Source organism: Dromiciops gliroides, chromosome 2, assembly GCF_019393635.1.
Source record: "Dromiciops gliroides isolate mDroGli1 chromosome 2, mDroGli1.pri, whole genome shotgun sequence".
NCBI classification, from domain to species: domain Eukaryota; kingdom Metazoa; phylum Chordata; class Mammalia; order Microbiotheria; family Microbiotheriidae; genus Dromiciops; species Dromiciops gliroides.
Window position 1 is genome coordinate 431,024,979 of NC_057862.1, and position 27,585 is coordinate 431,052,563.

A 27,585-nucleotide genomic window follows, 5' to 3' on the forward strand; every position below is an offset into this window, starting at 1 on the left:
GTACTAGTTGTGTGACCCTGGGCAAGTCACTTAACCCTCATTGCCTCACAAAAGAAAAAGGAAAGTGAATGTTGCTAAATTACACAGAAGAAACATGACTCCCAAGAAGGGATAGAAGACATCTGCAACCTACTACTACTCCTTTAAAGAGGTGGGAGGTCCAAGAGTGGTATATTGCACAGATTTTCAGATTTTTGAAATGTATTAATCAGTTTTGCTTCTTTTTTCCTTTTGAAAATATTGTTATATGGGATGGCTTTCTGGGTTTAGGAGGGGGAAGGATACGGGGGGAAACTTTGGCGACATTTTTTTTTTAAGTTATCAATAAACATTTATGAGGGCGAAAGAGACATGTGACCATTATTGTTACCTCCTATCCTCTCTGTGACCTTCTGAAAGAAGTATCTGAGTCATTTTAAAGACAGAGAAACAGAAACTCGGGAGATTTTGTCAAAGGCATGCAGGTAGTTGATGATTCTGGTTTCCTGACTGCTGATCCAGGCCTGACCTTCCGTATCTGCTCTGCTATGGGGGCATGTGCTCCTTAAACACTTGCTATGTGCAAGTTGACTCAGCTCCCTTTAGTGAACTTGTATTCTTTGCCCCCTCTGGGAAGGTTTCCCTCATGCTACTTCCCTGTATCATGTTCATACCCACATTCCTGTTGGCAAATACCCATGCAAGCTAGTGCGCTGGTGCATGGCATGGAATGACTTTTATCTGTCTTCCTGGAGTCCAGAAGACTGCAAATGGTTGTGCTCCAAGGGGCTTGGGCTTGCTTCCTCTTCCCCCAGCCACAAAGGGACATTGGTCTTGAAATAGCAGTGGTTGAGGCAGGCCACCTTCCCCTCACCCCCTGTCACCCAGCTCCAAATTTCAAAAGCATTGTGAGGGTCAGTCTAGCCTTCAAGTAGGCTGACAGAATCATTGTTTTTAAGGCCTGGTGAGCAGGGCCAGGTGCCATGGTGCTGCTGGCTCCCAGCTATATTTGCACTCAATTATCACAGCCTGATAACAGTTTGGTTTTTATTTTTACAAAGGTTAGTCTAAACACAGCATTAAACAAATACCAGTTATTTCTGAATGGGTCAGTCCAGGGAGGCAGTGGGATACAATTTTTCTATTTTACCCACCGGGCACTGCTGCCCTTTTCCCTGAGTTGGGGGGTGGGGTCCTCCCTTCCTCTCCCCTCTGCCAGAAGCTGGAAGCCAAACACCAGGATGGTGGCAGAAGGTCAGTGGGGAAGAGATCGCGTACCTTCGCCCAGATGCCGTGGACAGCTTGCTCTTGGCTAGGTCCTGGATGACAAATGGGTGAATCATCCCCTTGCTGGTGGGCGGGCTGCCCTCACACACAAGCTTAGAATAGACTTTGGCATTGGTTGTGCCAGAGGTAGGGGCTGCTATCCAAGTAGGGAGCAGCTTTAAGAGGAGGAGGGAGGGAAGGACATCACTCACTTGGGGCCAATCAAGACTCAAGATGGGGCTCCCTACCCTTGGCTCAGGTCACAGTACAAATGGGGACAAGGTTGTGAGCTTGATTCCTGGATCAGATTCACATGGGAGGAAAAAAAACCCAAAAGACCTATTCCTTAGACACAGGCTGCTTAACTTGAGTGGACATGTCACACAATTGTGGGCTATTGATAACAGGGGGAATAGGAAATGGCTTGGGTCAGCTCATCCCTCTTGTGGAAGGGACAAATTAGCTCACATCCCCCTGCTGGTAGCTCAGGTTGTAGTCCACGTTGGGGTGTTATGGAGGGGAGATTGGACGGGGCGATCCTTAAGGAACCTTCCAACTCCAGGGTGTTAGGGGCAGATGATCTTGCCTCAGGATGTAGGCTTCTTCCTTTTTGTTTGTGGAGCTGAAGGATCCAAGAATATGGAGCAGGAACACTGGGGATCACTTAGCTCATTTCCTTTTTCTTTCTTTTTTTTAATAAAAGAGGAAATAGGTGACAGAGTGGATAAAGCACCGGCCCTGGATTCAGGAGGACCTGACACTTGACACTTACTAGCTGTGTGACCCTGGGCAAGTCACTTAACCCTCATTGCCCCCCCAAAAAAACAAACACAAAAAAACTGGTTAAATGTCTTGGTGAAGACTACACAGTAAGAAGCAGGAGGATTCAAAGCCAGGTTCCTTACTCCAAACCCTATGTTGTGGTGGGTAGTGGTAGTGGTTGGGGTTCCCCATCTATATTTTGTTTGCCTTTCCCAAGTTCTAACTGTTGCTTCTTCCAAACTGTCCCTGCTTGACTGGATCCTGATCTGACCTTGATGGCAATTATGCCTCTTTTCCCCAAGCTAGTGATTACATGAACCCCACTAAGATGGGGGCAGCTTTTTGTCTCCTCCCCAGAAACAGGATGGGGGGAGAGGAGAGGACCAAATCCTACTATCACTGGAGGGAAATGAGGAATGGGGAGTTGGTGAGCTTGGGTCATGGAAGAAGAAAATAAGTGGCTGGATCTCCATTTATCCTAGTATCACAAGCTAACCCTGCAGCCTGCTGCTTGGTCTGCTCATGGGAAGGAGGCCAGACTGTCTTCTTGTAGAGGATTAGTGGTACAATCATCTTTAAAAGGAAAAGATGTGGCAGGTTCCCTGTGGTCCTATTCTGGGGCCTTAGTTCTCACTGCCCTGCCACGTGAGGCCTCTGGACTTAGCTGGACATCTCTTATTGTTTATTCTTGCAGGAACCTAAACACCAGGAAGAAGTAGAGGAGAGAGTGTCGTCAATGGGGGCAAAGGAACCCAGAACCCACACGATCCCACCATTAACCACAAAGAAAATGGGGCCCTTAATGCTCTGGTTTCCTCTCCTGGAACAGGAAGGAAGGTTACCATATGTGAGCTTCCTTCTCCATCTGGGACCCCAGCCCTATGGCCTTCCCTACCTCTGGTCTCCAATACCCAGCACAAACAGATGAATGGACCTGAAACATGCTGGGTACAATATTTATTTTAGGAAGGCAGGGGTGGTTTCCAAGGAAAGACTTATCATAAGCCCTTCAGGCAAAGAAATGCTGCTTCCTCTTTTTCTTTCTCTTCCTCAGTAGCTGGCTTGGCCCTGGGCACAAAGAAGCTGCTCCATACTCATTGATTTGGCCATTGATCTGCTAGGCGTCCAATGCTCTCTCTGAGATTTAGGAAACTCCCATATTATGTTAGGCCTCATAGCTGGGCAACACCAGCAGTGTTAGTGTGACAAGGGCCAGGGCGGGCCTAAACTGAAGTCTTCCTAAGAACCAGAATGCCAGGTATCCAAGCCAACACACATCAGTGCTGTTTCTTTGACTCAGAATACCTCCCCTTTCCTCTCTCCTACTCTTGCTTTGGGGATCCCAGCTCAAATTCCCCCAGTCCTTTGGGAATCCTTCCTACATCAAGTCTAAGGACCTATAGAGATTTCTCCCTCTACAATTCCCTACTACAGACTTCTACCTGTTAGGGATATAGAGAAGAACACAACCGCTCTCTGCCTTTGGAGACCTCCCAGCGTGGTGGAAGAAAAGAACTCACTACATAAAAAGCTGATGCCCCTCTTAGTAAGATGGGGTCCTCTCAGTTAGGAGGCTCACAACCTGAGGGCAAGGGGCAAAGAAAGGCCAAATCAGTAGGAAGAGGCAAAGATGCCATCCACTTACAGGTCTCTAGCCGTTCCTCCAGGAACAGAATCTGCTCACTCAGGGAGTCAATCCGGTCCAGTTGTTGAAAAGAGTGGGACAGAAAGCTGATGTGGTCAGCAGGTAGGCCATCCTCTGAGGCCTGTGGTGCCAGGCTGTTGAAGGGAGCCAGCATCAGCTGCAGCTTCTAGAAGATAATCAGTAGATTCAGCTCTCAAATCAGCCAGGTTTCATTAAGCACCTACTGTGTGCTAAGCCCTGTGCTAAGTGCTAGGAATACAAGTACAAAGAATAAAACAATCCTGGTTACAAGGGATTCAATCACCAGGAGCTTGTATCTAATGGGGAAGACAAGTACATATAAATATATAGCATAAAGTTAATAAATACATGTATGTATGTGCACACACACAAAGTAGTTAAATATAAGGTTGTTTTAGAGGGAAAGCACTAAGGAATGATTTCAAGTTATTGTGGAGGATGGGGAAAGAGATGTCAGAAAGCTATTTCAAGCTTTCTGGGAAAGGCCGGATGAGGATTCTAACAAAGCCTCCAGGCTGACCCTGTCCCAGGGAGACCAGCTCCAGGTACCATAGGACCTGTGACTGAGCATCTCCTGTCCCAGGAGACCTTTAGGGAGGAAGTTACTCAGTGACCTGGCCTCCTGGGCAAAGGATGGGCCAGCTCTGGGCAGGTCTTCCTGTCCCTAGCACTTATAAAATGGGCTTTTTAGGGAACAAGTTTTAATTGGTTAAGCCTTATTCAATCTCCCAAGCTTCCTTTGACCTCAGCTAATAGTCATAGGTTTTCAAAGTTCAGGATCCAAAGATGGTGGGTCTAAATTCCCAGAGACTTTGCTCTCTCCTATCCCATCCCCAAATGTTCAACTGTTAACAGTAATAACACACTCTTTTTTTTCTCATAATATTTCTATATTAAGTACACGATCTCATTTGCTCCTATGATCTTTAAGGCCTCTTCAAGATCTAAAATCTGACAACTCTGCAAAGGAAGTAGATTAGGAATTATTTTTTTCTACTGAAAACAGGAAACAGAGGCCCAGGGACTTGCCCAGTATTTCACAGCTAATCAGTAGCAGAGCTGGGTCCATTGTGTTAGCATGGTGCTGGGCACATGGGTTTTGGGGGGGTGTGGGAATATGTATGTGTTTTGTTTCGGTTATACCTGTGATTTCATGAATTGGGGAAACCCCAATATGGAAATTCCCTATCATAATTCAACAACTCATTTGTAACTTAAAGTCTTTGTGAGTCTCCTGGAGTTCACTGATTTCCCTGGGTCACACAACCAGTATACATCACAGAAATAACTAGAATTCAGCTCTTTTTGATTCCAAAGATGGCTCCCCCAGGCACTTCACTGCCCTACCACTCTTGTACACAGTAGGCACTTAATAAATGTCATGGTTTTCTCACTGGTCAGTAGCAGAGTTTGCAGTGAATTAAGTAGTGCTTTAAAAAGCGTTCTTCTAAGGTCCCTTGAGGTGAGTCTGCCAGAGAGTTGCAGGTAGGGGTGTGTGTGTGTGTGTGTGTGTGTGTGTGTATGTGCAGAACATGCTGGGCTCACTGATTTTTCTTTTGCTCTGGAAGGGCTAAGGGCTATTTATTAGCTGTAAGCTTTTGGATTAGGTGCCAGGTTCCTAACCTGCTGATCTTGATAGTTGATAATTTGTCTCCCATTCCAGGGTTCTTCCCATCATACCCTACTGTTTCCAAATCTTTGGGCTTGGCTGACTTAACTGACTCACAATTTGAAGAAGCCACCATACCTTCTTCACCCAAACACTAGCACAAGCTTTTAGCGAGCTGACACTTGTTACAACTTGGGCTTCACCAGGTTACCCAGAAGGTGTGGGGCAGGGTCGGGGGAGTGGGTGGCATCCATCACCTTTCCTGTAAGGTAGTCAGGAAGGGGTGTTTTATAGGAAGAATAAAAGGAAAGATGCTTCTCCCATCAGTCAGGCACACCCTCGACATCTTGGACCTACCAATTATCTAGTTTCAAAGTCATCCCTAAGCCATGCTGGAGCCTGCAGGTTGATGGGAGGAGGAAGGCCCCATAGGACCCTTTAAGTGTCCAGGAAGGGGAAGGTTCCAGGGTCCTCAGCCTAGTTGGTGTCTCCATCATTTTTCTTAACCTCCATCCACCCTCAATATTTACTCAATGCTTAGTATAATTGGGACACAGCTGAGTACTGAGTGTGTTTGAGTATGAGGCAGTCTTGCCCATTGTTTAAGGTGTATCCAGGCTCAAAGATTTGCTTGAGCAGACAAAGAACCAGTTAGCTTTTTCCCAAGAAAAAATTTAGAAATTCATTCCAGTCACTACAGTAATTCATGTGTCATTAATTGAAGGTGAGAAATAGGTGGGGGAGGATGAGGAGATGAGAGCACCAGACTTGGATTTTAGTCCTAGCTCTTCTCCTTGTATATCTTGATAACTTTTTCAATATAATTAATTTCCTTTGTAGTCCCATATGTTTTATTTTATTCATTTAAGAACATTATTCTGAGTTGGGAGGCTTCACAAAACTGCTAAGAGGGCTAGGACACACCAAAACAGGGAAGAATCCCTCAACTAGACAATCTCTAGATTTGCTTTCAGCTTTCAGCTATGAGATTTTAGGATTGGTTGATTCTGAGAGAGTGTGGATGACTTAGTGCAGCCAGTCCTCATTAGAGTCTTGATTTGTACAATAGACATACTGTTGTAAAGTTGCATGTAACTAAAAAACATAATCAACTGAATTCTGTTCCAAATTCCCCCTGGGGAGTTCAGCACCATATATGCTTATGGCTGCAATAATCTCAACTTGGAGAAAATCATTTTTAGCAGCAAAATCTTCAATGCCCACAAGAAGGCAACATTATCCCTGAAAAGGGAGAGACTTCTTAGTCAGGCCTAGAAAACTGGAGACCATTTTGCTGAGGGAGAAGTTGGATCATTTTCCAGGGGAAATGGATCAGACAGGAATTTGGGGTTCTATAAGTTTGCAACTACAAAGTAGGATTTGAAGAGCACAGGCTACTTTATAAAGTATATGACATATTCTGAATGTGTTTATATATGTTTCTTTTATCTGCAGCATTGTATTTTTAAAAATATTTGGTCTTTGCTGCTTTGGTTTTGGTCAATAAATAGAGGTTGTCTTTGTATACAACTGAGGTTGTCCCTCCTCCCTATTTCAGTGGTAGAGTTTGCATTGAGTTAAGAAATACTTGAAAAAAAATGTTCTTCCAAGGTCACTTGAAATGGGTGTATTTTGGGGGAGAAGGTTCTGGGCTTCCAGAAATTTTATTTCTTTCTAGTTATTGGAAGATCAAGAGCCGTTGAATACCTGTTAGCTCTTGGATTAAGTATTAGGTACCCAGCCAACAACTTCTGATCACTGTGATTAGCATATGAAAATTTCCTGAGGCTTCTTTCACTGCTCTGTGAGCCTGAACTGGGAGTTGATTTTGGAGTGAGACCAGAATTTTCTGTTACCAAAGGGTCCAGAGTCCATGCTCTGCCTAGTTCAGAGCCTTTTGTGTTTCCGTCTCTTCTCAGTGAAAACTGACCTTAACACTTATCGTGGATCTCCCTTCTCAGTGGCCCTCCCCTCCCCCCCATCCATTCCATGGTTTGTACTTGGTAGGGTTGCCAAATGGATGGTATTTGACTTGCCTAGATAGCACTGTTACTTATGTGGCTATGATCAACTTTTAAGAAGTTAACTGGTTTTTGCTTTCTTCCAGGTGACTTATTGTCAGGTTATAACATCAATCGGCACTGTGGACAGATTGCTATCCAGAGTCAGAAATCCCTGGGTTCACAATCCTGCCTTTGACACTGACTAAGTTGTGTGACCCTGATCAAGTCAGTTCACTCTCTGAGCCCCAGGAGGTTCTGGTGTTAGACCACTTGATTTGTGGGTCATATGGTCTTCTGGGAGATGTCATAGTGGGCTTTGTTGATAATACATTAATTTCTTGAGGAAACCACACTGGTCAGGACAGCATTGTGTGGAGTAGCCTTTAGGGTACTGGAGTTGCTTTCAAGTGAAATACACATGGGAGAACCTAGGAAGGAAGGGGTTGAGCTGAATATCATGATCACAGCATCCTAAGGAGATGCCCTCTGTAGATTTTTTTTTTCTACTGAGAGGAATCCTATGGATGCCTCTGCATAAATCTCAAATCTGTTCTGAGAAAGCTGCCAGAAGCTCACCTCCTCCAACACATCTACTCGACTCCTTAGCTTTTGTATTTCTTCTTTCATTTCATCAGAAGCCTCTAGCAGAGAATGGGGGAGGGGGGAGACTGAGTCACAGAAAGTAAAAAAGACAGATTCAACACACTCCAAATATTATTCCCTTCCCCTGCCCCCCACCCAATTAAGGATAGAAAGTAAGCTCATGATTCCTACAAATGTACAGACCACCAACCCACTAGCCCCCAAGAAATGTCTGTTGTATCAACCCTCAAACTGCCCTTCTTCATCAATAACATCTCTCATTCTGTGTGCTTCCCCTCTGTTTGGTCAGTCAGAGATCAGGCATGGATGCACGTTCTTTACAAAGGCTCTATAGGGAGGCTCGCTATTATTGGGCAGTGGAAAGAGCAAGGAATTTGGTGTCGGCAGGCCTTGGTTGTCTCATTCAACAATTCATTTGATATTTATCAAGTGCCTACTATTTGCAAGGCCCTATGCCAAGTGCTTGAGGTACAAAAATGAAAGGACACCGTCTCTGCCTTCAAGAAGCTTACAATCTACTGGGGAGAGTATAACTCAAATACATACAGAGATATATCTATATCTCATCTATATATAATTCAAGGTAGAATATGACAGGGCAAAGAAGAGATTCAGACAAAGGTCTTTTTCTGGCACTGACTCAGCATGTGACCTCAGGCAAGCCATGTTTCTCCATTTGTAAAGTGAGGAGGCTGGACTTGATAGTTTCTAAGGTCCCTTCTGGCTCTAAGGTTCTATGGTTTATATTCTCGGATGTTCTTAGTGTCTCATACGCACATAGCGACTCCCTTAGCCTCTACCCAATTCTCTACTCAAACCTGGGAGTTAGGGAAGGTACAGTCCATTGATGAGATCCATGTTGTCTTTCTTGTTGCCCGGGCTGCCAATGGCGCATTATTACTCACGGTACGAGTTTGATGTGTCACAGCGCGTACCAAAAGTAATAATGACCCATCGTCAGCGGCCCATGTTGTGGCTTCCCTTCCATGATGGAGAGAGGCAGGAAGACAAGCTTGGAGGACTCCAGAATGATGAGCTGTGTTGGAGCAGATCTCTAGGATAGGATCCCTTCAGGCTAGAGAAATTCACACCCAGGAGGAAAGAAGACAGGGAAGGGGCCACCTCCTCCCTTTAAGTGTACCATGTAATTCCTCAAGCTTATTTAAATCTCTCTCATCTCCTCACAGATTCATTGTAGCCCAATCTTGTCGAGTCCCACTTCCCCAACTCTCCTACAAGTCTCTGAGTACGAGGACCACGTTCCCTACTCTTTAGATCTCCCCACAGTACCTAGCACTGGGGACTTTCCTCTTTGGTGCTGCCAAATGACTATTTCACATTTAAGACCATTTAGGAGCTTGATAGGCTTTTGCCAGATCCACTGATGCCTCCGTGGATCTGATGAGGTATGTAGCATGTTACCTGACTGAGGCTGCCCAGTGGGACAAAGAGTTGAGGTTACTCCTGGGGAACCACTCTGGAGCTGGCATAATCGCCCATCCGAAGACAGCTCATATCCTTGCTGGCACTGGCAGTGGTAACTCCCAGGAATGTTGATGCAATTCTGGGGGCAACCATGACCAGGTTGACTACATTCATCCACATCTAAAACATTGAGGGGGAAGAGAGAGGATCAGGATGGAGCTCTGAGTTTCCCCTTCCCTGCTCTGTCAACCCTACCCTCAGTAGTGATGAGTTTTGAAGCCCTGGATCCATCCTGGGACAATTGTTCCCTGAAATGCAGGGGCAGGAACTGCCAGTGCTCTGGGCACCATATCTCTGGTTACAAGAAACTTTCATACAACCTGCTATTTAGTTGCCACACTAAAGCAACAGTCAGCATTGAGTGGGGGGTAAGGAGGTGAAGTTGTAGCCTACTTCTCCAAGTCCCAGGACATGAGTTGGGAGGGGACTGCCTGTGGACGTTTGGTGGGGGCAGGATTTATGTCCTAAGCCCCTAACCCTTTGACCCATGGCCTATCCTCTTTGGAATGGGCTCAGCTAGTTCTGGAGAAAGCATCTCTTCAGTAGGTACTTTCCCAAGAATGTGTAGCTGTTAAAAAGTTCACATTCTCAGGGTTCAGAAGATGGTATGGTCTAGCACAAAAGGTCTGGGACTAGTCATTAGGAGACCTGGGAATGCCAACTCTATTACTAAGTAACTGTGTGCCCTGGGATAATACAATTAACTTTTATGGGCTTCAGTTTCCCCATCTAAGAAATGGAGATAACAGAGCCTCACACAATTTTAAAGATATTGGAGGTAAAAGTATATTGGAGGGGCAGCTAGGTGGTGCAGTGGATAGAGCACCGGCCCTGGAGTCAGGAGTACCTGAGTTCAAATCCGGCCTCAGACACTTAACACTTACTAGCTGTGTGACCCTGGGCAAGTCACTTAACCCCAATTGCCTCATTAAAAAAAAAAAAAAAAGAATATTGGAAATCACAGAGTGTTGGATGGCTATAAAAGGATCACTAATATAGAAATCAGACATGGGCTTATCTTATTAATGATATCCTTACCTATTTGGCAAGTGTCTCCTTGCCACCCTGCAGGGCATCTGCATCTACCAGGCCTGGCACAGCTCCCTCCGTTCTGACAAGGTGATTGGCATATTGCTGTATGAGAACAGAAATCAAGTCACTGATGCTGGAGGCAATTGTATTGTGGGAAAGACAAGAAGAATGGCAATTTCCCCAGGAATTAAAGGAGAAAATGCCCCCTTCACCAAACTGGTCGTTATGTCACTAGATTAAATTCTAGGCACTAAGAATTTACTAAATGACTACATTCTGGGTAATTATTATTATTATTGATATTCTATACTATGTCATTTGGGGCACTTTGGTGGCTTCCAGGATGTTCCTAGTGTTGATACTCCCTCCATCAATGTACATTGCAACCCCTTAAGGTCTTCTCTTCCCATGTATTTCTTGAGCACATTCTTTGGCACCTTCTCAATAGATATTACACCCAATGTGCTAAAGACCTTCCTCTGTTTCTCTTACTATCACATGAACACTAGTCTAGCACTGGGATCATCTCATTTGTTATCCTTCAGTCTTGCTCCGTGGCCAGCCCACCTCCTTTTCTGGTCTTACACACCCTTGATCATTTCTCAGATGTAAAGCATCATGGGTAATGGGTTATAGTCTGATAGTTTTGTATTATTTGTGATTTTAGTTTATCCCAGATCATGGTGTCCCATAACTGACAATTGACTCAGAAGATACTGGGGTTAACACTTCGCTACATACTAGGTATCATTTTACAAATGAGGAAACTGAAGGCTAGAAGAGGGAATGGAATTGCGATGTTATGCAGTTAATTAGTAGCTGAGCCATCTCTAAAGTTGTTAATCATTTACTAATGCCTCAGTATAAGACACTCCCTATCTTTGGCCCAGGTATAGCACAAAAAGGCTTAGATTTATAATAAGAAAACCTGGGGTAAATCCTGGTTCCACCATTTACTACCTTCAGGATCTTATGCAAGTTTCTTCTCCCTCTCTGGGTCTCAGTTTCTCCATCTGTAAAGTGAGGAAGTTAGGATAGATGATCTCAAAGTACCTTCCAACTAACATGTTATTTGATCCTATAGGATTCTCTCTTGCAGAAACAAGGTTCTTCTCCTCCCATCTACCATAATTCCCAAGGACGCTATCTCTTTTTTTATGGCTTGCTTAGCCTTCGGAGGGGCCAGGCCTTACCTGTGCCACAACCAGGGAGCCCATTACTTCTTCTCCAGCCGGGGCAGCAAGAATATTGTGGTGGGGAGATAGTTCGAGAAGTGTAACGGTAAGCAGTCTTGTAGATGGTCCTGTGGGGAGGTGCCAGAGGAGGGCTCAGGAAATGCCAGATGATTGCTAGCTTCCAAATGCCCCTCCCTAATATGATAGGCTCAATTGTCACTATGTGTCTGAAAAGTCTTGATTCTGTGTTTCAGGTAAATTGTGGCTCTTCTGTGGAAAATGGGATTTGAAGGAGGGAATCCCCAGGACTGAGGACAAGACTTCTCAAGAAAGGATGCCCAGCTTATTCCCCAACACGCGTACTAGAAAGGCCACTGCATGGAGTCAAGAGACTTGTTTGTATTCTATTCTTAGCTCTGTTCATCAGATGTGGTATCTTGGACAAATCATTTCTCTCTTTCTGAGCCTCAATTTCCCTATCGCTAAAATAGGGTAAAATAGATGATCTTTAAAGTCCCTTTCAGCTCTATAATTCCCTATTTTGGGATCCTTTCTACGCCATTGACGTTAAACTTACTAAGCTGTATTGATGGCTGCTCACCACTCTAGGGTCTATCTGGGCTAGATGACTAACTGGTACATTAAAAACACACTGTAATTGGAGTCAGAAAGACCTGGATTAAAAACATCCTTCATAGGGGGCAGCTAGGTGGCACAGTGGATAAAGCACCGGCCCTGGATTCAGGAGGACCTGAGTTCAAATCCGACCTTAGACACTTGACACTTACTAGCTCTATGACCCTGGGCAAGTCACTTAACCCCCATTGCCCCGCAAAAAAAAAAACCCAAAACCAAAAAAACCATCCTTCATACATTTACTAGCTTTGTAAACGTGGACAAGTCACTCACCCTCAGTTACCTCATCTACAAATGAACATCTATCTTCCAGGGTTCTTGTAAGGATCAAATAGATAATGAATGTACAGAACTTTGCAAACATTCCTTAAAGCACTGTAGAAATGCCAGTTACTAATAGTTATTGTTGTTGTTGTTGTTACTATTACTTCTCTGACTGAGCTAGCTTATCCTTAGAAAGAGCTTGGGCTTGAGTTGGACAGGAAAGATGTTACCCATGAGGGTAACAGAATACTTATCCATGCTATGTCCCTCCGCTTAGCTAATTTCTACCCACTCTTCAAGGCCCAATTCATTTCTTTATACCTACATGAAGCAGCCCTTGGCTATGAGAACAAAGAATGTCAAAGCCCAAAGAGATCTAGGAGACCATCTGGCCTGATCCCCCAATTTTATAGATGGGTAAACTGAGACTAAAAGGAATAAGATGTTTTGTTCCAGGTCACATTGCTAACTAGCAGCAAAGCCAAAATTAGAACTCAGATCTCCTTCTACCACACCACCATGCCTTTCCTTCCTCTGGGTCACTAATTATTTTGTGTATTGAGTCTCATCTCCCTAGCCAGAATGTGAATTCCCCAAAGATAGGATAGTGTCTTCTTCTGCTTCTGCCCTCAGCACAGCCTGGCACAGGGCTGGGCACACAGGAAGATTACAATCAATTATTTATTATTGGTCGGTTGATGGATGTCCCCAGTGTGGTGACTTTAGCCTGAATGGACGCTAGGGGCATGGAGGTAGCCATGGTAATTGGGAGACCTGAACCTGTTTGATGGCCTCTTGTGTGTAAACCTTAGCTGGCTCCGCTGGGGCTGTTCAACTTACCGATAGGTGCTGCAAGCTCTATGGTCTTCACAGGTGGTGATGTAGGGCTGGTAGACCCTCTGGATATAGGACTCTGTGACAGGGTCACTTTCTCTGGTAGCTGCTATGGAGCATATCCTGCGGCTGAGCAGAAAAAGTTAAGGATGAAGCAGGATCAACAAAGGGGATCACCGTAGGCTCTCCTCAGCCCTAGCTCAAGGAAATGGGTTGGGAAAGGGGGCTCTCTAGTTTTTACCTAAACCAGGACGCAGAACGGAATTAATTTGAATTCCCGTGATGTGATTTTGGGTCACTATGTTTATAGTGTCCAAAGGGGCTGAGCTTCTTGTATGGTTTTTAACTCTCTTCTAGATCTTCCAAACTGGGCCAATGACCCCATAGGCCAAAGGTTCTTGTTCTGGTGAAGCCTAGGGATCCCTTCTCAAAATTATGTGTTTAAATGCATAGAAGACAGGATTACAAAGGAAACCTATGATATTAAAATGCAGTTGTCAAAATAGTAAATAAAACAGGTTTATTGGTTCCAAATTAAGTTCATGGATCCCAGATTAAGAACCCCTGTCAGGGTAAGTATTTTACATATAAACAGTATCTTGATCATCAGAATAAATTTGAAATGCTCTGTCCTCATTCCTTCTTCTTACTCCTGCTCATTGGTCATGACTTACTTACCCTGGCCGGTAGAAATGCTCTGTGCTGCTTACTCCCAAGATGAAAATCCAGGTGAGCAGGAAGGTCCTAGGACTCCACATTTCCTGTATTCTCTGAATAGTACAGTTCTTGTTCCAGTTCCTACCACATTTGCATGGTTACTGGGATGGCCTGAAACTGGCAAACATGATCCAGGGTAAGGTCCCTGACCATCTCCCTTGACAGGGGCTCAGCCCCTCCGGAGGGAAGCAAGAGCCCCTCCAGAATTCCCTCCCAGATTCCCAGCCACAAAAATATTTGGGGGGGGGGGGCAGGGCAATGAGGGTTAAGTGACTTGCCCAAGGTCACACAGCTAGTGTCAAGTGTCTGAGGCTGGATTTGAACTCAGGTCCTCCTGAATCCAGGGCCGGTGCTTTTATCCACTGTGCCACCTAGCTGCCCCTACAAAAGTATTCTTGACTTCTTCACTTTACCTTTAAGCTCAAGTATTCTCTCTCTGCTTAAGGCAGCTGAGTGACACAGTAGTTAATGTGGGACTTAGAGGCAGGAAGACCTGAATTCTAAACCTGCCTCAAATACTTTGTTGTGCAGTCTAGGCAACTCCCTTAACCTTTTTCAACCTTAGTTTCTTCAACTATAAAATGGGAATGATAATAACAGCACCAGCCTCAAAAGGTTGTTGTAAGGGTCAAATACAATAATATGCATAAAGAGCTTTTCTTAATAAAGTTTAAAAGTTCACTAAGATTTTTGGAACACCAGGTATAATGTTATTATCAAGGAACACATACTCCTTGACATTGGGCAGTAGGTTGTGAAAGCTGGGGGATTGGTAGGGAGGAAATGTCTTAGATGGATACAGTGCTGGATCATAGGAAGACAAGGGTTCAAATCTCACTTTTGACTAAGCTATGTGACCTTGGGCAGGTCACTTAACCTCTTGGAGGCTCAGTTTCCTAGATGTAAAAGTATAGAGTAATAGCAGTAGTGCCTACCTCTCACTGTGTTGTTGATGAGATAATGTAAATAAAAACAATGTGTAAAACCTTAAAGCTTCATATAACTATGTGTTAACATTATTATTGTTATTGTCTGCCCAGCTAGAGTGGGAGCTCCCTAAGGGCAGGTCCCACATCTCTTTCTCTGAATGTTCCCTCTCCACAATGCCAATGTAAGGCTGTACAAACAGGTGGCACTCAATAGTGAATGTGGGGGACAGCTAGATGGAGCAGTGGACAAAGCACTGGCCCTGGATGCAGGAGGACCTGATTTCAAATCTGGCCTCAGATACTTGACACTCAATAGCTGTGTGACCCTAGGCAAGTCACTTAACCCTCATTGCCCCACAAAAACAAACCAAAAAAGTAGTGAATGTGGTGCCATCCAGTTCTTTTCCACCAACCAGATGTCTCCAGAAATTGACCTCTCTCTTCTCCCTCTGTACAAGTCATCACCATAAGAATCCCTAAGCAACAGGACATTGTATATTCACCCATGATGCGTTCAAATGGGTAAATATTTGCTCATCCTCTTTTTTTTTTTAAACAGCAAATAATAGCATCTACTTTAACACATGTTCTAATGAACTGAACAAATTAGAGAAAAGAATACTGCAGGTTGGTAATGCTTGGGTCACTCCGAGAGACATATCACTGTCAAACTGAACATATTTTGGGATCTAAAGTGCTCTGAAACTTCTCATCAGCCAGATGTTAAACTAGAAAGGCAGGGAAGAGTTAGCATCAAGAACAAAGCATCTTGGTCAGGCCTGGAAGCATTTAGAATAATGATTAGCTCAGAGAGCACTGACTAAAGGCAGGAGAATCCACTGAGACCTAGAAAGTTGAAATCATAAAGTTCAAACAAAGCTGGATACAGACAAGCCTTTCTGCCCACAGCTGCCTAAGTCCAGGCTGACTCAAGGACCTACTTTCAAGAATAAAGACAAGGAGATGGATTATAATACACATTCTAGTTTTATGGCAGTGTGTGCTTGTAAAATGTTGGAAATAAGTTTTGTTTGCCTCCATAGATTAAGCATTCCCCCAGCAATGTTTCCCTAGGGACAGTACTTCCTGGGGGGGGGGGTGTTGGCTCAGAGATGCTGCCCACCAGATGCATAGGAAGCCAGGATGTGTTCCATGAAGGAATCTCCTGGTTGCTGAATATTTAGATAATAAAGAAATTCCTTATATGCTGGCGATGGCCAAGATCCCCAACTCTTTCTCAAAAGGAGACAGCAGAATAAGGAGCCCTGGGCAGAAGGTCCCAGTTCTACCATTTTATTTCAAAGAGGATTTTCAACCCAGAAACTCCAAGGTACCAAACCGCCAAATCCCATCTCTTCCTGCTTCAGCACTGACTTTACTAGATTATTCTCTCTTCTGATCTTCAAAGCCCTGCATGAGTTGACCACCTTCTATCCACCCATCATCATCTTCTGTGGTTCTCCACCCACTTTCTATTATCCAGTGAGCTTTCTCCTTCATTACCCAGAATAGATCATACTCACTCATCTCTGTCCCTTTGCTCACCCTCCCCTCCCCCAAATCTGTTATGGCCTAACTGGCTACTTTCTACTTATTCAAAGCCCATAAAGCCTTCCTAACTCCTCTAGCCTATAGCTACCTCTTCCTTCTCTAAACACTACTCAACTACTGGAAGTACTCCATGCTAATAGAACATAGTTCAGCATAGAACTGTTTTACTCTTCCACATGTCAGCTCCATCTCTACAACGAAACTGTAAGTTTCCTGAGGGCAGGGACCAAAACAACTTCTGTCTCCCCCACAGCACCTAGTTAGTATAGGGCTGAACACACAATCAGACACAGGGAAGAAAGCATAGTGGCCCACTGGATTAGGTTCCAGGAAACCTGGAATTCAATGTGTGTTCCTAAACCAGTCACTTTCCTCTTTCTAGGACTCAGATTCCTCTCCTGCAATATATGGGAATGAGACTGAATTATCGCTAAATCCCTTTTAGCATTAATACTCTATGTTCTGGGGCAGCTAGGTGGCGCAGTGGATAGAGCACCGGCCCTGGAGTCAGGAGTACCTGAGTTCAAATCTGGCCTTAGACACTTAACACTTACTAGCTGTGTGACCCAGGCAAGTCACTTAACCCCAGTTGCCTCACCAAAATACATTTTTCTGTATTGTTGATTTCCAAATCCTATTCTTTGGCACATACTCTATTTTAGCCTGTCCCTAGGAAGTAGGGTTGGTCCCTGTCCTCCTCTTCCCCCAGTACACACCAGAGAGAGAAGATAGAGAAAAGACCAGATCAGTACAAAATAACAGAATATAAAATAATGTAATCAAGTGTTACATATTGGCTAGGGTGGTCAGGGAAGGCTTCCTGAAAGAGGTGGGCCTTGAAAGTGACATTTGGAGAAGTTTATTTTGGGAAAATAGAATAGTTCAAAAAAGGGAGCAAGGCAGGAGAGACCCATGCATATTGGGAATGTGAGGAGACCAGCTCAAATGGAGTGTGAGGCTCTTAATTGGGAGTAGTGAGAAATCAGTCTAGAGAAGGGGCAATGGGAACAACTTGAGGAGGGCCTCAAATGCTTGGATGAAGAATCTGGGCCTTTTGTGGGCACAGGAAGTCAGAGATTTTTGAGCAGGGAAGTGAGGTGATCAGAGTTGTTCATTAGAAAGATTAATTTGGCATGTTATGCTGGATGGATTGGAGAGAGGAGGCTTAAAGACAGAGGGATCAGTTAGGCTATTATAAAAGAAAGGCATTGTGGCTACCTATATAGTGGAAAAAGTGGTCTTTGCATCAGAAGAGCTGAGTTTGAGTCCAGCCTCTGACATTTAGTAGCTACATGAACCTGAACATACCTCATCAGGTTGTTGTGAGATGCTGCTTTACGAACCTTAAAACCCTAAATAGGGGCAGCTAGGTGGTGCAGTGGATAGAGCACCAGTCCTGGAGTCAGGAGTACCTGGGTTCAAATCCAGCCTCAGACACTTAACACTTACTAGCTGTGTGACCCTGGGCAAGTCACTTAACCCCCATTGCCCCACAAAAAAACAAAAACAAAAACAAACCCTATATAAGGAATGTGAGCTATTATTCTAGGCCAGAGGAAAGGCAATGAAAGTTTGGAATAGAGTAGTGGTAGTCGGAGTAGGAAAAAAGAATGAATTTGGGAGACATTTAAAAGTAAGAATTGACAGAAAAGAGATGGCTGACTGACTATGGGGAGCCAGGCACAAGCATGTACATACTACCAATGGCTCTGAGGGTCCAAGTGGGGAGAATAACTAAGGGTACCATTGTCTTCGTTTGTAACCCCAGTGCTTAGGACAGTGTCTGGCACACAGAAAGAGCTTAATTAATGCATACTGACTGACAGAGTCATCACTGGACTGACACTTGTAGCTTTTCCAGCTTGGTGCTAATAGGGTATGTATGGGTTCTACTGTCATAGACTTGGGTAACCCAGGGTCCCTTCTAGACTTACTATGTGATGGCAGAAGGGCATTTTTGTGGATGCTGTTTAGAAAGTAAAAATTATTTTTTAAAAAAGCCATAAGAGAAAAGAATTTGACACTTTGAAACAGGGTTTCTTAACCTAGGGCCCATGAACTTGTTTTTGTTTTAATGTTTTGATCACTGTATCTCAATATCATTGGTTTCCTTTGTAATCCCTATCTATTTTATTTTATGCATTTAAAATTATTATTCTAAGATGGGGTCTATAGGTTTCACTAGACTACTAAGTCAGACCCTGACAGAAAAAAGTCAAGTTCTCCTGCTTTGATAAGTCCTGTCATATCCCTCACTGGGCAAGGAAAGCTGGAGTCCTAGTGATTTTGTAGAGCTTTGTCAGGGCCTGATACGGGGGGAGTTTAGTGTCTTGAGACTGGCAGGCAATAAATGTCCCCATTACAACCCTCACCATCCTTTTCCCATTCCTCCTGAAGATTCCTCACCTCTCAAAAAAAAAAAATCCAAGAGGGAGAAAGTATCCACAGCAATATCCTCGAAATCTAGTGGTCCAGCTAGCAATTTGGGGCCCCAAGAAACAATGTCAGGTAGGATGACTTTTTGACTTCCTTAAATAACAAAATTAATCGCTTTTCTATTCCCCCCCCCCATATGCAGGGGCTGCTGAGGTAGTCTGTGCACCCATTGAAACAGAAAGAAAGAGGACAGTGGAACTATCTTAGCAACTCTAACTTCACCATCTTTTCCTGTCTCTTCAGACCAGACCCTTCAACAAGGAAGAGAAGGTTACCTCTCTCTATGCACCTGGTGATTGATTTTTTTTTTAAGTGAAGCAATTCGGTTTAAGTGACTTGCCCAGGGTCACACAGCTAGTAAGTGTTAAGTGTCTGAGGCAGGATTTGAACTCAAGTACTCCTGACTCCAGGGCTGGTGCTCTATCCACTGCTCCACCTAGCTGCCCTGGTGATTGATCTTAAACAAAATCACCCTCCTGTAGGTTCAGGGGATTTGGACGTGGTTGGGGTGGGGGGGAGGAGTAGGATGGAAATGTGTTTCCCAGGGCTTCAGAGAATTATGAAAGTTCCTCATCAGCAGTCTTGGAGTACCAGTAGGGGGATTTAAGTAGAAATTTTTATTTGTGTAGGAGGGCTGTGGCTTAAGTTTATTTAGAGCTAGAAGGTATCTCAGAGGCCAGCTAGTCCAACTCCTTCCTTTTACAAATGAGGAAAGAGGTATAAAGAAATTAAGTACAAATTAAGACAAATGTCCAAAATCACAAGGGTAGATCTGAACCTAGGACCTCTGCCCTAGTGCTCTTTCCACTTTCCCACATTGCCACCTGATAAATCACACTGAATCAGAGATGTGATTTGGTCCCAAACCTTCTAACTGGAGTCAGTGTGCATCCCTTTGTACAATGCAGCTTCCTTCCTCCAAACTGTGAATGCTATTTTTTTTTTAGTGAGGCAATTGGGGTTAAGTGACTTGCCCAGGGTCACACAGCTAGTAAGTGTTAAGTGTCTGAGGCCGGATTTGAACTCAGGTCCTCCTGACTCCAGGGCCGGTGCTCTATCCACTGCGCCACCTAGCTGCCCCTCAATGCTATTTCTTAAAAGACACAGAGGTTATAGGGATTCCTTGGGCAGTAGCTCAGCCTATGTTTAAATCTAAACCTTTCCTGAGAGGTGGGGGTGAGACCGTAGAAGAGTCCAGCTCTGCAATAGTATCGTTTTGTCTCTACTTTCCCTGCTCAAATTCCGTTGGCCCCTAAAGCTGAGGATTTTCCCCTAGTGACCACCAGGTGGGGTATTTTCCAAAGGCTCAGCCTTTGTGAAGAGTAACCTTTTACATCTCTGAGCCGACCAACCTCTCCAGGCACCCCGTACCCCTTTGATTAGGTGACAGACCAGCCCCGATACCCCAATCTTTCCCCTCTCTGAGCTGGCTCCTCTCCACTTGACCTGCAAATAGAGCCTGGAGAGCAAAAAGAAGGAGGGAAAGAGTAGTGTCTGTGAGTCTCAGGGTTAAAGCTAGGGCTGGGAGTTCAACACAGCATATTCACAGTCTTCAGCTCTTTGCTACTACCCCCTTCCCTTTGTTTGTTCCCCCCACCCCCAGCTCCGATTTTCTTCCCCCGCCCCCTTGTTTCTTTGTTCCCCCGTGACCTGTCATCTTCCTCCATTTCTACTGCTTCCTCTCTGTCTCCTTATTCTATTTCTTCTGCTCTACCAACTTGATCGTTCTCTCTAAACTCAGCCTCTCCCTGTCACGCTCTCAGCCTTCTCTCACTCAGTTCTGCCCTCCTCCGCCCCCGCCCCCCAGGATCTTCCCCTCTCCGAACTTAGTCCTCCTTCCCTTTTTTCTTAGTCCTCCCTCACTCTGACCTCTCTCTGCCTCACGTGCTCCCTTTCCCTCTCCTTCCCTCCTCTCCCTTCCTCCTCTCTTTTCTTTCTATCCCCCTTTCACTCTATTCTCTCTCTGAACCCTATCCTTCCTCTCTCTGTGTCCCCCCAACTCCTTCTCTCCACTCTGCCCCTCTCTGCCGCACTGCTCCCTCCTGCTCCATCTCTCTCTCCCTTTCCCCTCTGCTCTTTCTCTCTGTCCCCCCTCTCTCTAAACTCTCCGCTTCCCGCCCCCACAGTCCTTTGGCTAAGTTTCTTCTCTCTTTCCCTGTCCACTAACCGTCCCCCCTCCCTAGTAGCTCTCTTCTGTCCCTTCTCTCTCAGTCCCCCCTCTTTTTTCCACTCCGCCTCCTTCCTCCTCTGTCCCCTCCTGATGTCCTCTCCTCTCCCCCCCCCCCCCGTCCCCCGTAGCCCTATTGCTGAGTTCCTCTTCTCTGTCCCATCTCTGTCCACTTCGTCTCCTCTCACTCTCGCTCTCTCCGGATCTCTTGGGTTCTCTTCCTTCTCCTTCTCCCCATCTCCAACTCCTCCAGCTAGTCGGCTGAGCCTGAGGTCCTCCCAAACCCCAAATTCGGTCCAACTCACAAGGAGAAAACTTAAACTTCTTGTCCCCAAGTCTCAGTCCGGTGCCCCTGCGGTCTGAGGCTAGTACCCTCTAGGGAAATGGTCCCGCTCGGCCTAATCTAATCCCCTTTCTCCCCCAGCGCCCCGCGCCAGTCTTCACTCACCACGAGTAGGTCCTGGCGCGGAGCGCAAGCTAAGCTGTAGGGGTGCCCAACTATGGGGAGGGGGGGGCGCCTCGAGGCCCCGCCTCTCGTGACTCCAGCCCCCTCCCCCGGAGGCGGGAGGGCTTCTCCCGGGATAGGGATCCCGGCCACCCAGCACTAAGGGTAGATAGAGGGGAGGGCATGAGCGTGAGCAGCGGGGTCCCCGCCCCTCCCCGGCCCATCCCACCTTCCTGCCTCAGGGATTAAGCCGCCTGCCCTCCCTAGCGGTCCCGGAGCGAGCCTTCTTCCCTAGCCCCACTGGGAGAGGGTGCAGGATCCCTAATGTCAACTCTGGACCTTCCTAGACTCAGGGAGACTTATTTCTAGCTTCCAGAGAACCTATTTCTTGAGCATATGGGGACGAATGGCTAGGAGTGGGGAGGTATCTTTGGAAACTGTCCAAAAAAAGTTTTTCTTCTTTAACTTAAGACATTCCAGCTTTTCCCATTATCCCTAATAAGATCCCGTCTCTCCTGGGATGGGGGAGGCTGAAGTTCGAGCTTTAGAGCTCCCAAGAGGAGACACAAGTGGAATATTGGAGGCTCAGAGTATTCTTTTGGAGACTGGAAGAGACTGGTTTGTGGGCCTGGGATGAAGGCTCCAAATGATAACCGTAACAATAAGAGCTAGCACGGGACATAGCGTTTTACAAATGTTATCTCCTTTTATCCTTGCAACATCCCTGGGAGGTAAGTGCCATAGTATTTTCTTCCTCCCATTCAACTATATTAGGACAATCAAAATCTCACTCCTCAACTAGACCAAAGTCCTAATTTGAGGGAGGTGTCCTATAGAGAAATTAGTCCTCTACTCTCTAAAAGTTGAATCTGGAGAAGAGAGGAGAGGAAAGAAAAAGAAACCAGCCATCATGGGAATTCAGAGTTGTCTCTACCACCAGCACCCTATGAGGGCTGAATTTTCTTTCCTGTACATGCCCATTTTCCCTGGTGGGGACTCATGCACCTGGATCAAAGCGTTTGGGATACAGCTGGGGACAAATAAATATTTCTCCATCTTCCCTCCACCTCCCCATAGGTATCTGGATTGTGGCTGCATAAACTAACCAGCTGAGCTAAGAGTCATGAGGCCCATAAAATAACATTTTAGGTAAACTAAAGTTTTCTACCCATGCTTAAAAGATTCAATTTACCTTTGGAAGACAAGAACATAGTGGGAAAAATGCACTGGATTTAGCATCAGAAAATTTAGATTCAAATCCTTACTCAGTTTCTTACTACCTCTGTGATCTTGGGTAACTCCCTTCCCCTTTATGAACTTCATGGATGTTTTGTTTTGTTTTGTTTTGTTTTTTTTAATTTGCTTTTCATGTATTAAATGCAAGGTTGGAAGAGATGAGCTCCTGGGTGAATTCCATTTCTAAATCCTTCAGCTTTAACTGGGAATGGTTATTGTTGCTCAGTTGTGTCTGAGTCTTCATGACCCTTTTTGGGATTTTCTTGGCAAGTATATTGGAGTGGTTTGCCATTTCCTTCTCTAGATCATATTACAGATGAGGAAATTGAGGCATAAAGTGTTAAGTGACTTGCCCAGGGTCACACAGCTAGTAAGTGTCTGAGATCAGATTTAAACTCAGGTCTTTCAAACTCCAGGCTTGGCGCTCTAGCCTCCTGACTCCTAGTGCCACTCCCTATTCTGTGTTGCTGGTCATTGTTCTAATGGCTTGACTCCTAGCCAGAATGTCTGGTGCTTTGGGAAGCATCCTGGTTTTTCTGGAGGAAGGGCTATTGACGGGGACTGATACTTTTGTCTAGAAAGTGATTAGGAAAAAAAACAATAAAATAAAATTTTAAAAATAAATAAATAAGAAAGTGATTAGGAATCCCAGAGGCTGGATAATCAAATGGCTGACCTAAGGAGTGGATGGTTGGGAAATAAGGGGAAAACCCCTCTTTCTGTTGCAGTCCTGAATGTGTCAATGTCACCTACTGTGGGGTGTCCAGTCATATTGTGTGTTTTTCTCTGTGGTTACTTACCTGGTCTTTGGGGTTCAGTCATTTGTCTGGATTCTTGGGATTCCTTCTAATCATCGTCTCTGGCTTGCTATTGGAATAAGGGGAACAGGAAAATATAGTGGGTCATAGTCTTGTCCAAACACTCAGTTGCTTAATTTCAGAGTAAAACCTAGATTGATTAGCACAAGATAAAAATGAAGGTCAAAGGCACAGTTCCCCATGGTGTACTTAGTTTCACCCTGTTCTAAGACCACAGCCTGATCCTACTGCCTCCAGCCAGCAAATTCTTTAATTGGGGTCCTGTTTGGACTTCTCCTGTCAAACCTAATCCTTTATTTAGACTGAAGGTTCAGGACGACCGGTTGATCCTCGTGCTCAGCAATCACTGATAATATGTTTGTATTGTCCCGAGTAGGTGTGAAAGTCTCAAGCTTGAGTTGGGGACCTGGGCTTAGTCAATATTTACTCCAATTACCAAGGCTTGCTGTCAAAGAACAATGAGCCTTTATCCTGAAGTTTGAAGCAAAGCCTGGTTTGTGAGGTTGCTCCTGGTTCTTCCCTTCTGTTGGTGCTACATTCAGTATTTCTCCAGCCCAAGCCCTGTTGGCTTTAATTAATGAGGCATTTTAAAGCAAGGGAGCCAATGACTAAACTTGGTGGCTCTTGCTGTGATGTCTTCGGGGCCTAGTTCCCCATTAAATCATGTTGGGCAGGTGTTGGCTTTAGGCACACCCCTCACTTGGTGGAAAATTCAAGAGTGCCAACAGTCAGGCCTCCAAACCCTCAGGGACATTGTCACATTTGGTGGGACAACCTACCTGACTAGTTGGGGATGCAGGCGGGGTGATGTTGGGCAGGGGCCACTGAATTTGGAATTCAAGAACCTGGGTTCGAATTACAGCTTTGCTGTGTGTTTGCAGTGAGACTGACCTTGAGCAACTCACAACTTTTTGAATTCTGTTTCCTTGTCTTTAAATTAATAGGGAGCTGGTCTCGGTGATGTCTAAGGTCTCTTACTGCTCCAAATCTCATCATTCTCCTGATACCTATTCCTCCTTTCTAGAGTCAGACACTGGGGGATTCAGAATCAATCTCCATCCTGGGTTGTACATAGGATTCAGAGCTGGTACAGACCTTAGTTATCACCTAATTCAAGTCCTCTGTTTTACAGATAAGGAAACCATGGCCCAGCGAGGGAAGATGACTGGTCTCAGGTCAGAAAAATGCTAAAAGGGCAGAATGTGTATGCAAATATGGGTATACTGACTCTAAATTCAGGACTCTAGTTTTGTATTCTTTTTTTTTTTTTTTTTGGTGGGGCAATGGGGGTCAAGTGACTTGCCCAGGGTCACACAGCTAGTAAGTGTCAAGTGTCTGAGGCCGGATTTGAACTCAGGTCCTCCTGAATCCAGGGCTGCTGCTTCATCCACTTCACCACCTAGCCACCCCCTAGTTTTGTATTCTTGAACCATACTTGGTAAAGGGAAGCAGGGGTATTTGCCTTCAACAACCCCTGCCCCCCCAGGAGCTCTCCCTCTAGCACTGCCTTCCCCGCCCCCTCCCCCCCCAGAGAATGTCGGGAAAGCTCTTTGCTTTAAAAGTCTGCAGACTTTCACCAGCCAATACCTACTTACAGAAGGCACATTCACTCCCTTCCTATTATGGCAAAGCTCCCCTGAATTAGTCTCAAGGAGCTCTCTGGCATTAGGATGCAGTTGTGTTTCTGGTTTTAACACTTTTTCCCCTTTCTTTTTCTGCCTCACTCCCTCTTTTTTCCCTCCCCTTTCCTTCCTGCTCCCCTCACTTATAACCTACTTTTATACCTTTCAAAGTGCCCCTCATCCATTTTCATGTTTCTTGTTCAAATCACACTTGTAAGTAGGTAGGGATGGGCATTCTTATATTATCCCCCTTTGACAAATTAAACTGAAGCCTGGGGAAGCTAGGTGACTTACTCAAAATCATGTAACGAATTAATGGCATAGCTAGATTTCCTGCTTCCCGGTACAGGACTATATTTCCATTGCAGTCTTACCCAGCCAGAGGTACTCATTGCTTAGTTCTGCCCTGCTGGACTCCCTTGGAGACTGATCCTAGGAGTTTGCAATTCATCCCTACCTCAAAAGGGATTCTGTTACCAGGAATCCATCCCCAGGACTTGGGAAGTATATGCTACCCTGAAGAGATGAAGTCCCTAGTAAAAAGAAGCATTTAGAGTCCCAGGACTGCCTAGTAGGGACAGTAAGTAGGCTATTTCCAAGTCCCATAGCCACTCAGCAACAGTACCTCAAAGTCAGAAATCAGGGGACCCTCCCTCTTTCCTAGAACCTACTTGCAAATCTATTTTATTATCCCTTCCAAGACCCAAACCTATTAACCAGCTCAGTGGTGAGGCTAGGGAAACAAAGCCACTTTCCAACCCCCAATTCTTCCAGGCCCCTTATCTGTGGATTAATGACATTTAACCCTTGACCTGCCATTATCCATTCTCTGAACTCTAATTCCCAGCTTCTTTCAACTGTGGTCAAATGGAAAGAGTTCCAGGCAGGGAGACAAGAAGCCTGGATCCTAGACCTGGCCCTGCCGCTGACTCCCTAGATGACTTTGAACAAGTTATTTTTGCTTTTTCTTTAAGTCTCACTTTCTCTCTCTAAAATGGGGATAATAATTGCTGCCCTGCCTTCCTGAAGTGAAGTTTGTGAGGTTTAAATAAGAAAATAGACGTGAAAGAGTTTTGGGGGGGTGGGGAAATCCCAAACGTGTGGGATTATTGTTAATGCTGGAAGGCTGGACACTGCAGACAAGTCTGCAGGGCCCACCTGGGCCTCTGGGCCCATGTAAAGGAGAGCAGAAGGAAAAAAAAGAAAATTGACCATTAGGCTTGACAAAGGTGCCTGGCTTTTCTCAGATGACTTCTCCCTCCTTGACTCAAAGCTTGTGTCTGAATCAGCAACAGAAAGGATGGGATGAGCCATCAAATCCTATAGACAGAACTCTAGCATTTCTCATTTTAGTTTTGCTTTTTTTAAAAAAAAGGAAAAGCTATTTGTGTACCCTAAAAATCACAAGGAGAGCTGAGTTCTAGTCCTGGCTCTGCTCCTAATTCCCTGTGTGACTTTGGGTAAATCATTTCCCCTGTGAAGAATTCATTGTTCCCACCTAGAAAATTCATTTGGATTAAGTGATTTCTAACACCTTCCAGATCTGCATTTTATGTTCTAGGTTCTAAGTTCTTTTCCAGTTTGGACATTCAATGCTCCAGGCTCCCTCACTATATCACCGTCTCAGAATGCCTTCCTAGAGTACCTCCTTGTATCCATTCAGCAACTCACAAGCATCTACCAAAGACCTACTGTGTGTAAAGCACTGTGCTAGGTGCTAAAAAGGAGAGAGAAGAATATGAGACATAGTTTTTTACTCAATGCATTGGAAATTGTACTTTAGGAGACAAGATTCAAACTTACAAGAAAATAGCCAATCCAAGAAAATATATTGATAACCTTTTGGACAGAGTCAAATTCTAGTCCAGGCCCTGAACTAATTAGCTCTGTGACCTTGGATAAGCCCTTTCAGTCTCTGTACCTCCTCTCTATATTAAGGGAGTTTGAATATCTAAGCCAAAAGAGATCTTAGGGATCAGCCAGTCCATATTTCTCTGGTCCTATATAGAAGACAATCAACAAATACCAAACTCTTGGGTTAACAAGTTTCCCTTTCCCTCCCTTTCTGGGACCCCTCTCCCCTAGATGGACTCCATACCACACCAAACCATACCTGCTTCCGCAGCTGTTCCAAGCCCCACTGCTTCTTCACCTCCATCTCAGCCCCCAGAACACATCTCCCTCCCCAGCCTCGACCCTATCAGGGTCACCAGACACCTCTTCATCACAGTGTCCAGGCTACCTCCACCTCCTTCAGGGAGGCATTGAGGCTGCCTCCTTCCTCCCATCCCTGTTGCCTCTTCTCCTCTCATCTGTCCTGGTCAGGTGGCAGTGGTCAGCTTCACGCAGA

The 27,585-nt window shown here is 45.1% G+C and overlaps 2 protein-coding genes across 5 annotated transcripts in view; one reads left to right on the forward strand and one right to left on the reverse strand.

The window, feature by feature from the left end:
• The window catches only part of AGPAT2 (1-acylglycerol-3-phosphate O-acyltransferase 2), a 41,763-nt gene extending 29,667 nt beyond the window's left edge, over positions 1–12,096 (forward strand). The window contains exon 6 of one of the 3 annotated variants that reach the window (XM_043984178.1): positions 11,835–12,096. In XM_043984178.1, the coding sequence (XP_043840113.1) occupies positions 11,835–12,076 (242 nt within the window). In that variant the 3' untranslated portion in view covers positions 12,077–12,096. Of the gene's footprint in view, positions 1–2,701; positions 5,067–11,834 lie in introns of those variants that run through there. The other 2 variants (XM_043984180.1, XM_043984181.1) reach the window with 2 other exon arrangements.
• Positions 224–27,585, reverse strand: EGFL7 (EGF like domain multiple 7). Of its 2 annotated transcripts, XM_043984183.1 has the most exons (10): positions 27,349–27,585; positions 23,596–23,662; positions 13,993–14,148; positions 13,321–13,443; positions 11,599–11,708; positions 10,412–10,507; positions 9,311–9,493; positions 7,862–7,926; positions 3,653–3,818; positions 224–2,705 (listed from the first exon to the last, which is right to left on the reverse strand). In XM_043984183.1, exons 3-10 carry the CDS (start codon positions 14,070–14,072, stop codon positions 2,683–2,685), a joined length of 846 nt encoding a protein of 281 aa, XP_043840118.1. In that variant the 5' UTR covers positions 14,073–14,148; positions 23,596–23,662; positions 27,349–27,585; the 3' UTR covers positions 224–2,682. The 2 variants fall into 2 exon arrangements, with proteins under 2 accessions (XP_043840118.1, XP_043840117.1); XM_043984182.1 differs by lacking the exon at positions 224–2,705 and having other exon boundaries at positions 3,521–3,818.

Coding starts and splice junctions, on each gene's coding strand:
- EGFL7 (XM_043984182.1), bottom strand. CDS start 14,072: ATGTGGAGTCCTAGGACCTTCCTGCTCACCTGGATTTTCATCTTGGGA. Junction 10,508..11,598: donor GCTCCCTGGTTGTGGCACAG/GTAAGGCCTGGC, acceptor GTTCTCATACAG/CAATATGCCAATCACCTTGT. Junction 9,494..10,411: donor AGGAGACACTTGCCAAATAG/GTAAGGATATCA, acceptor TCAATGTTTTAG/ATGTGGATGAATGTAGTCAA.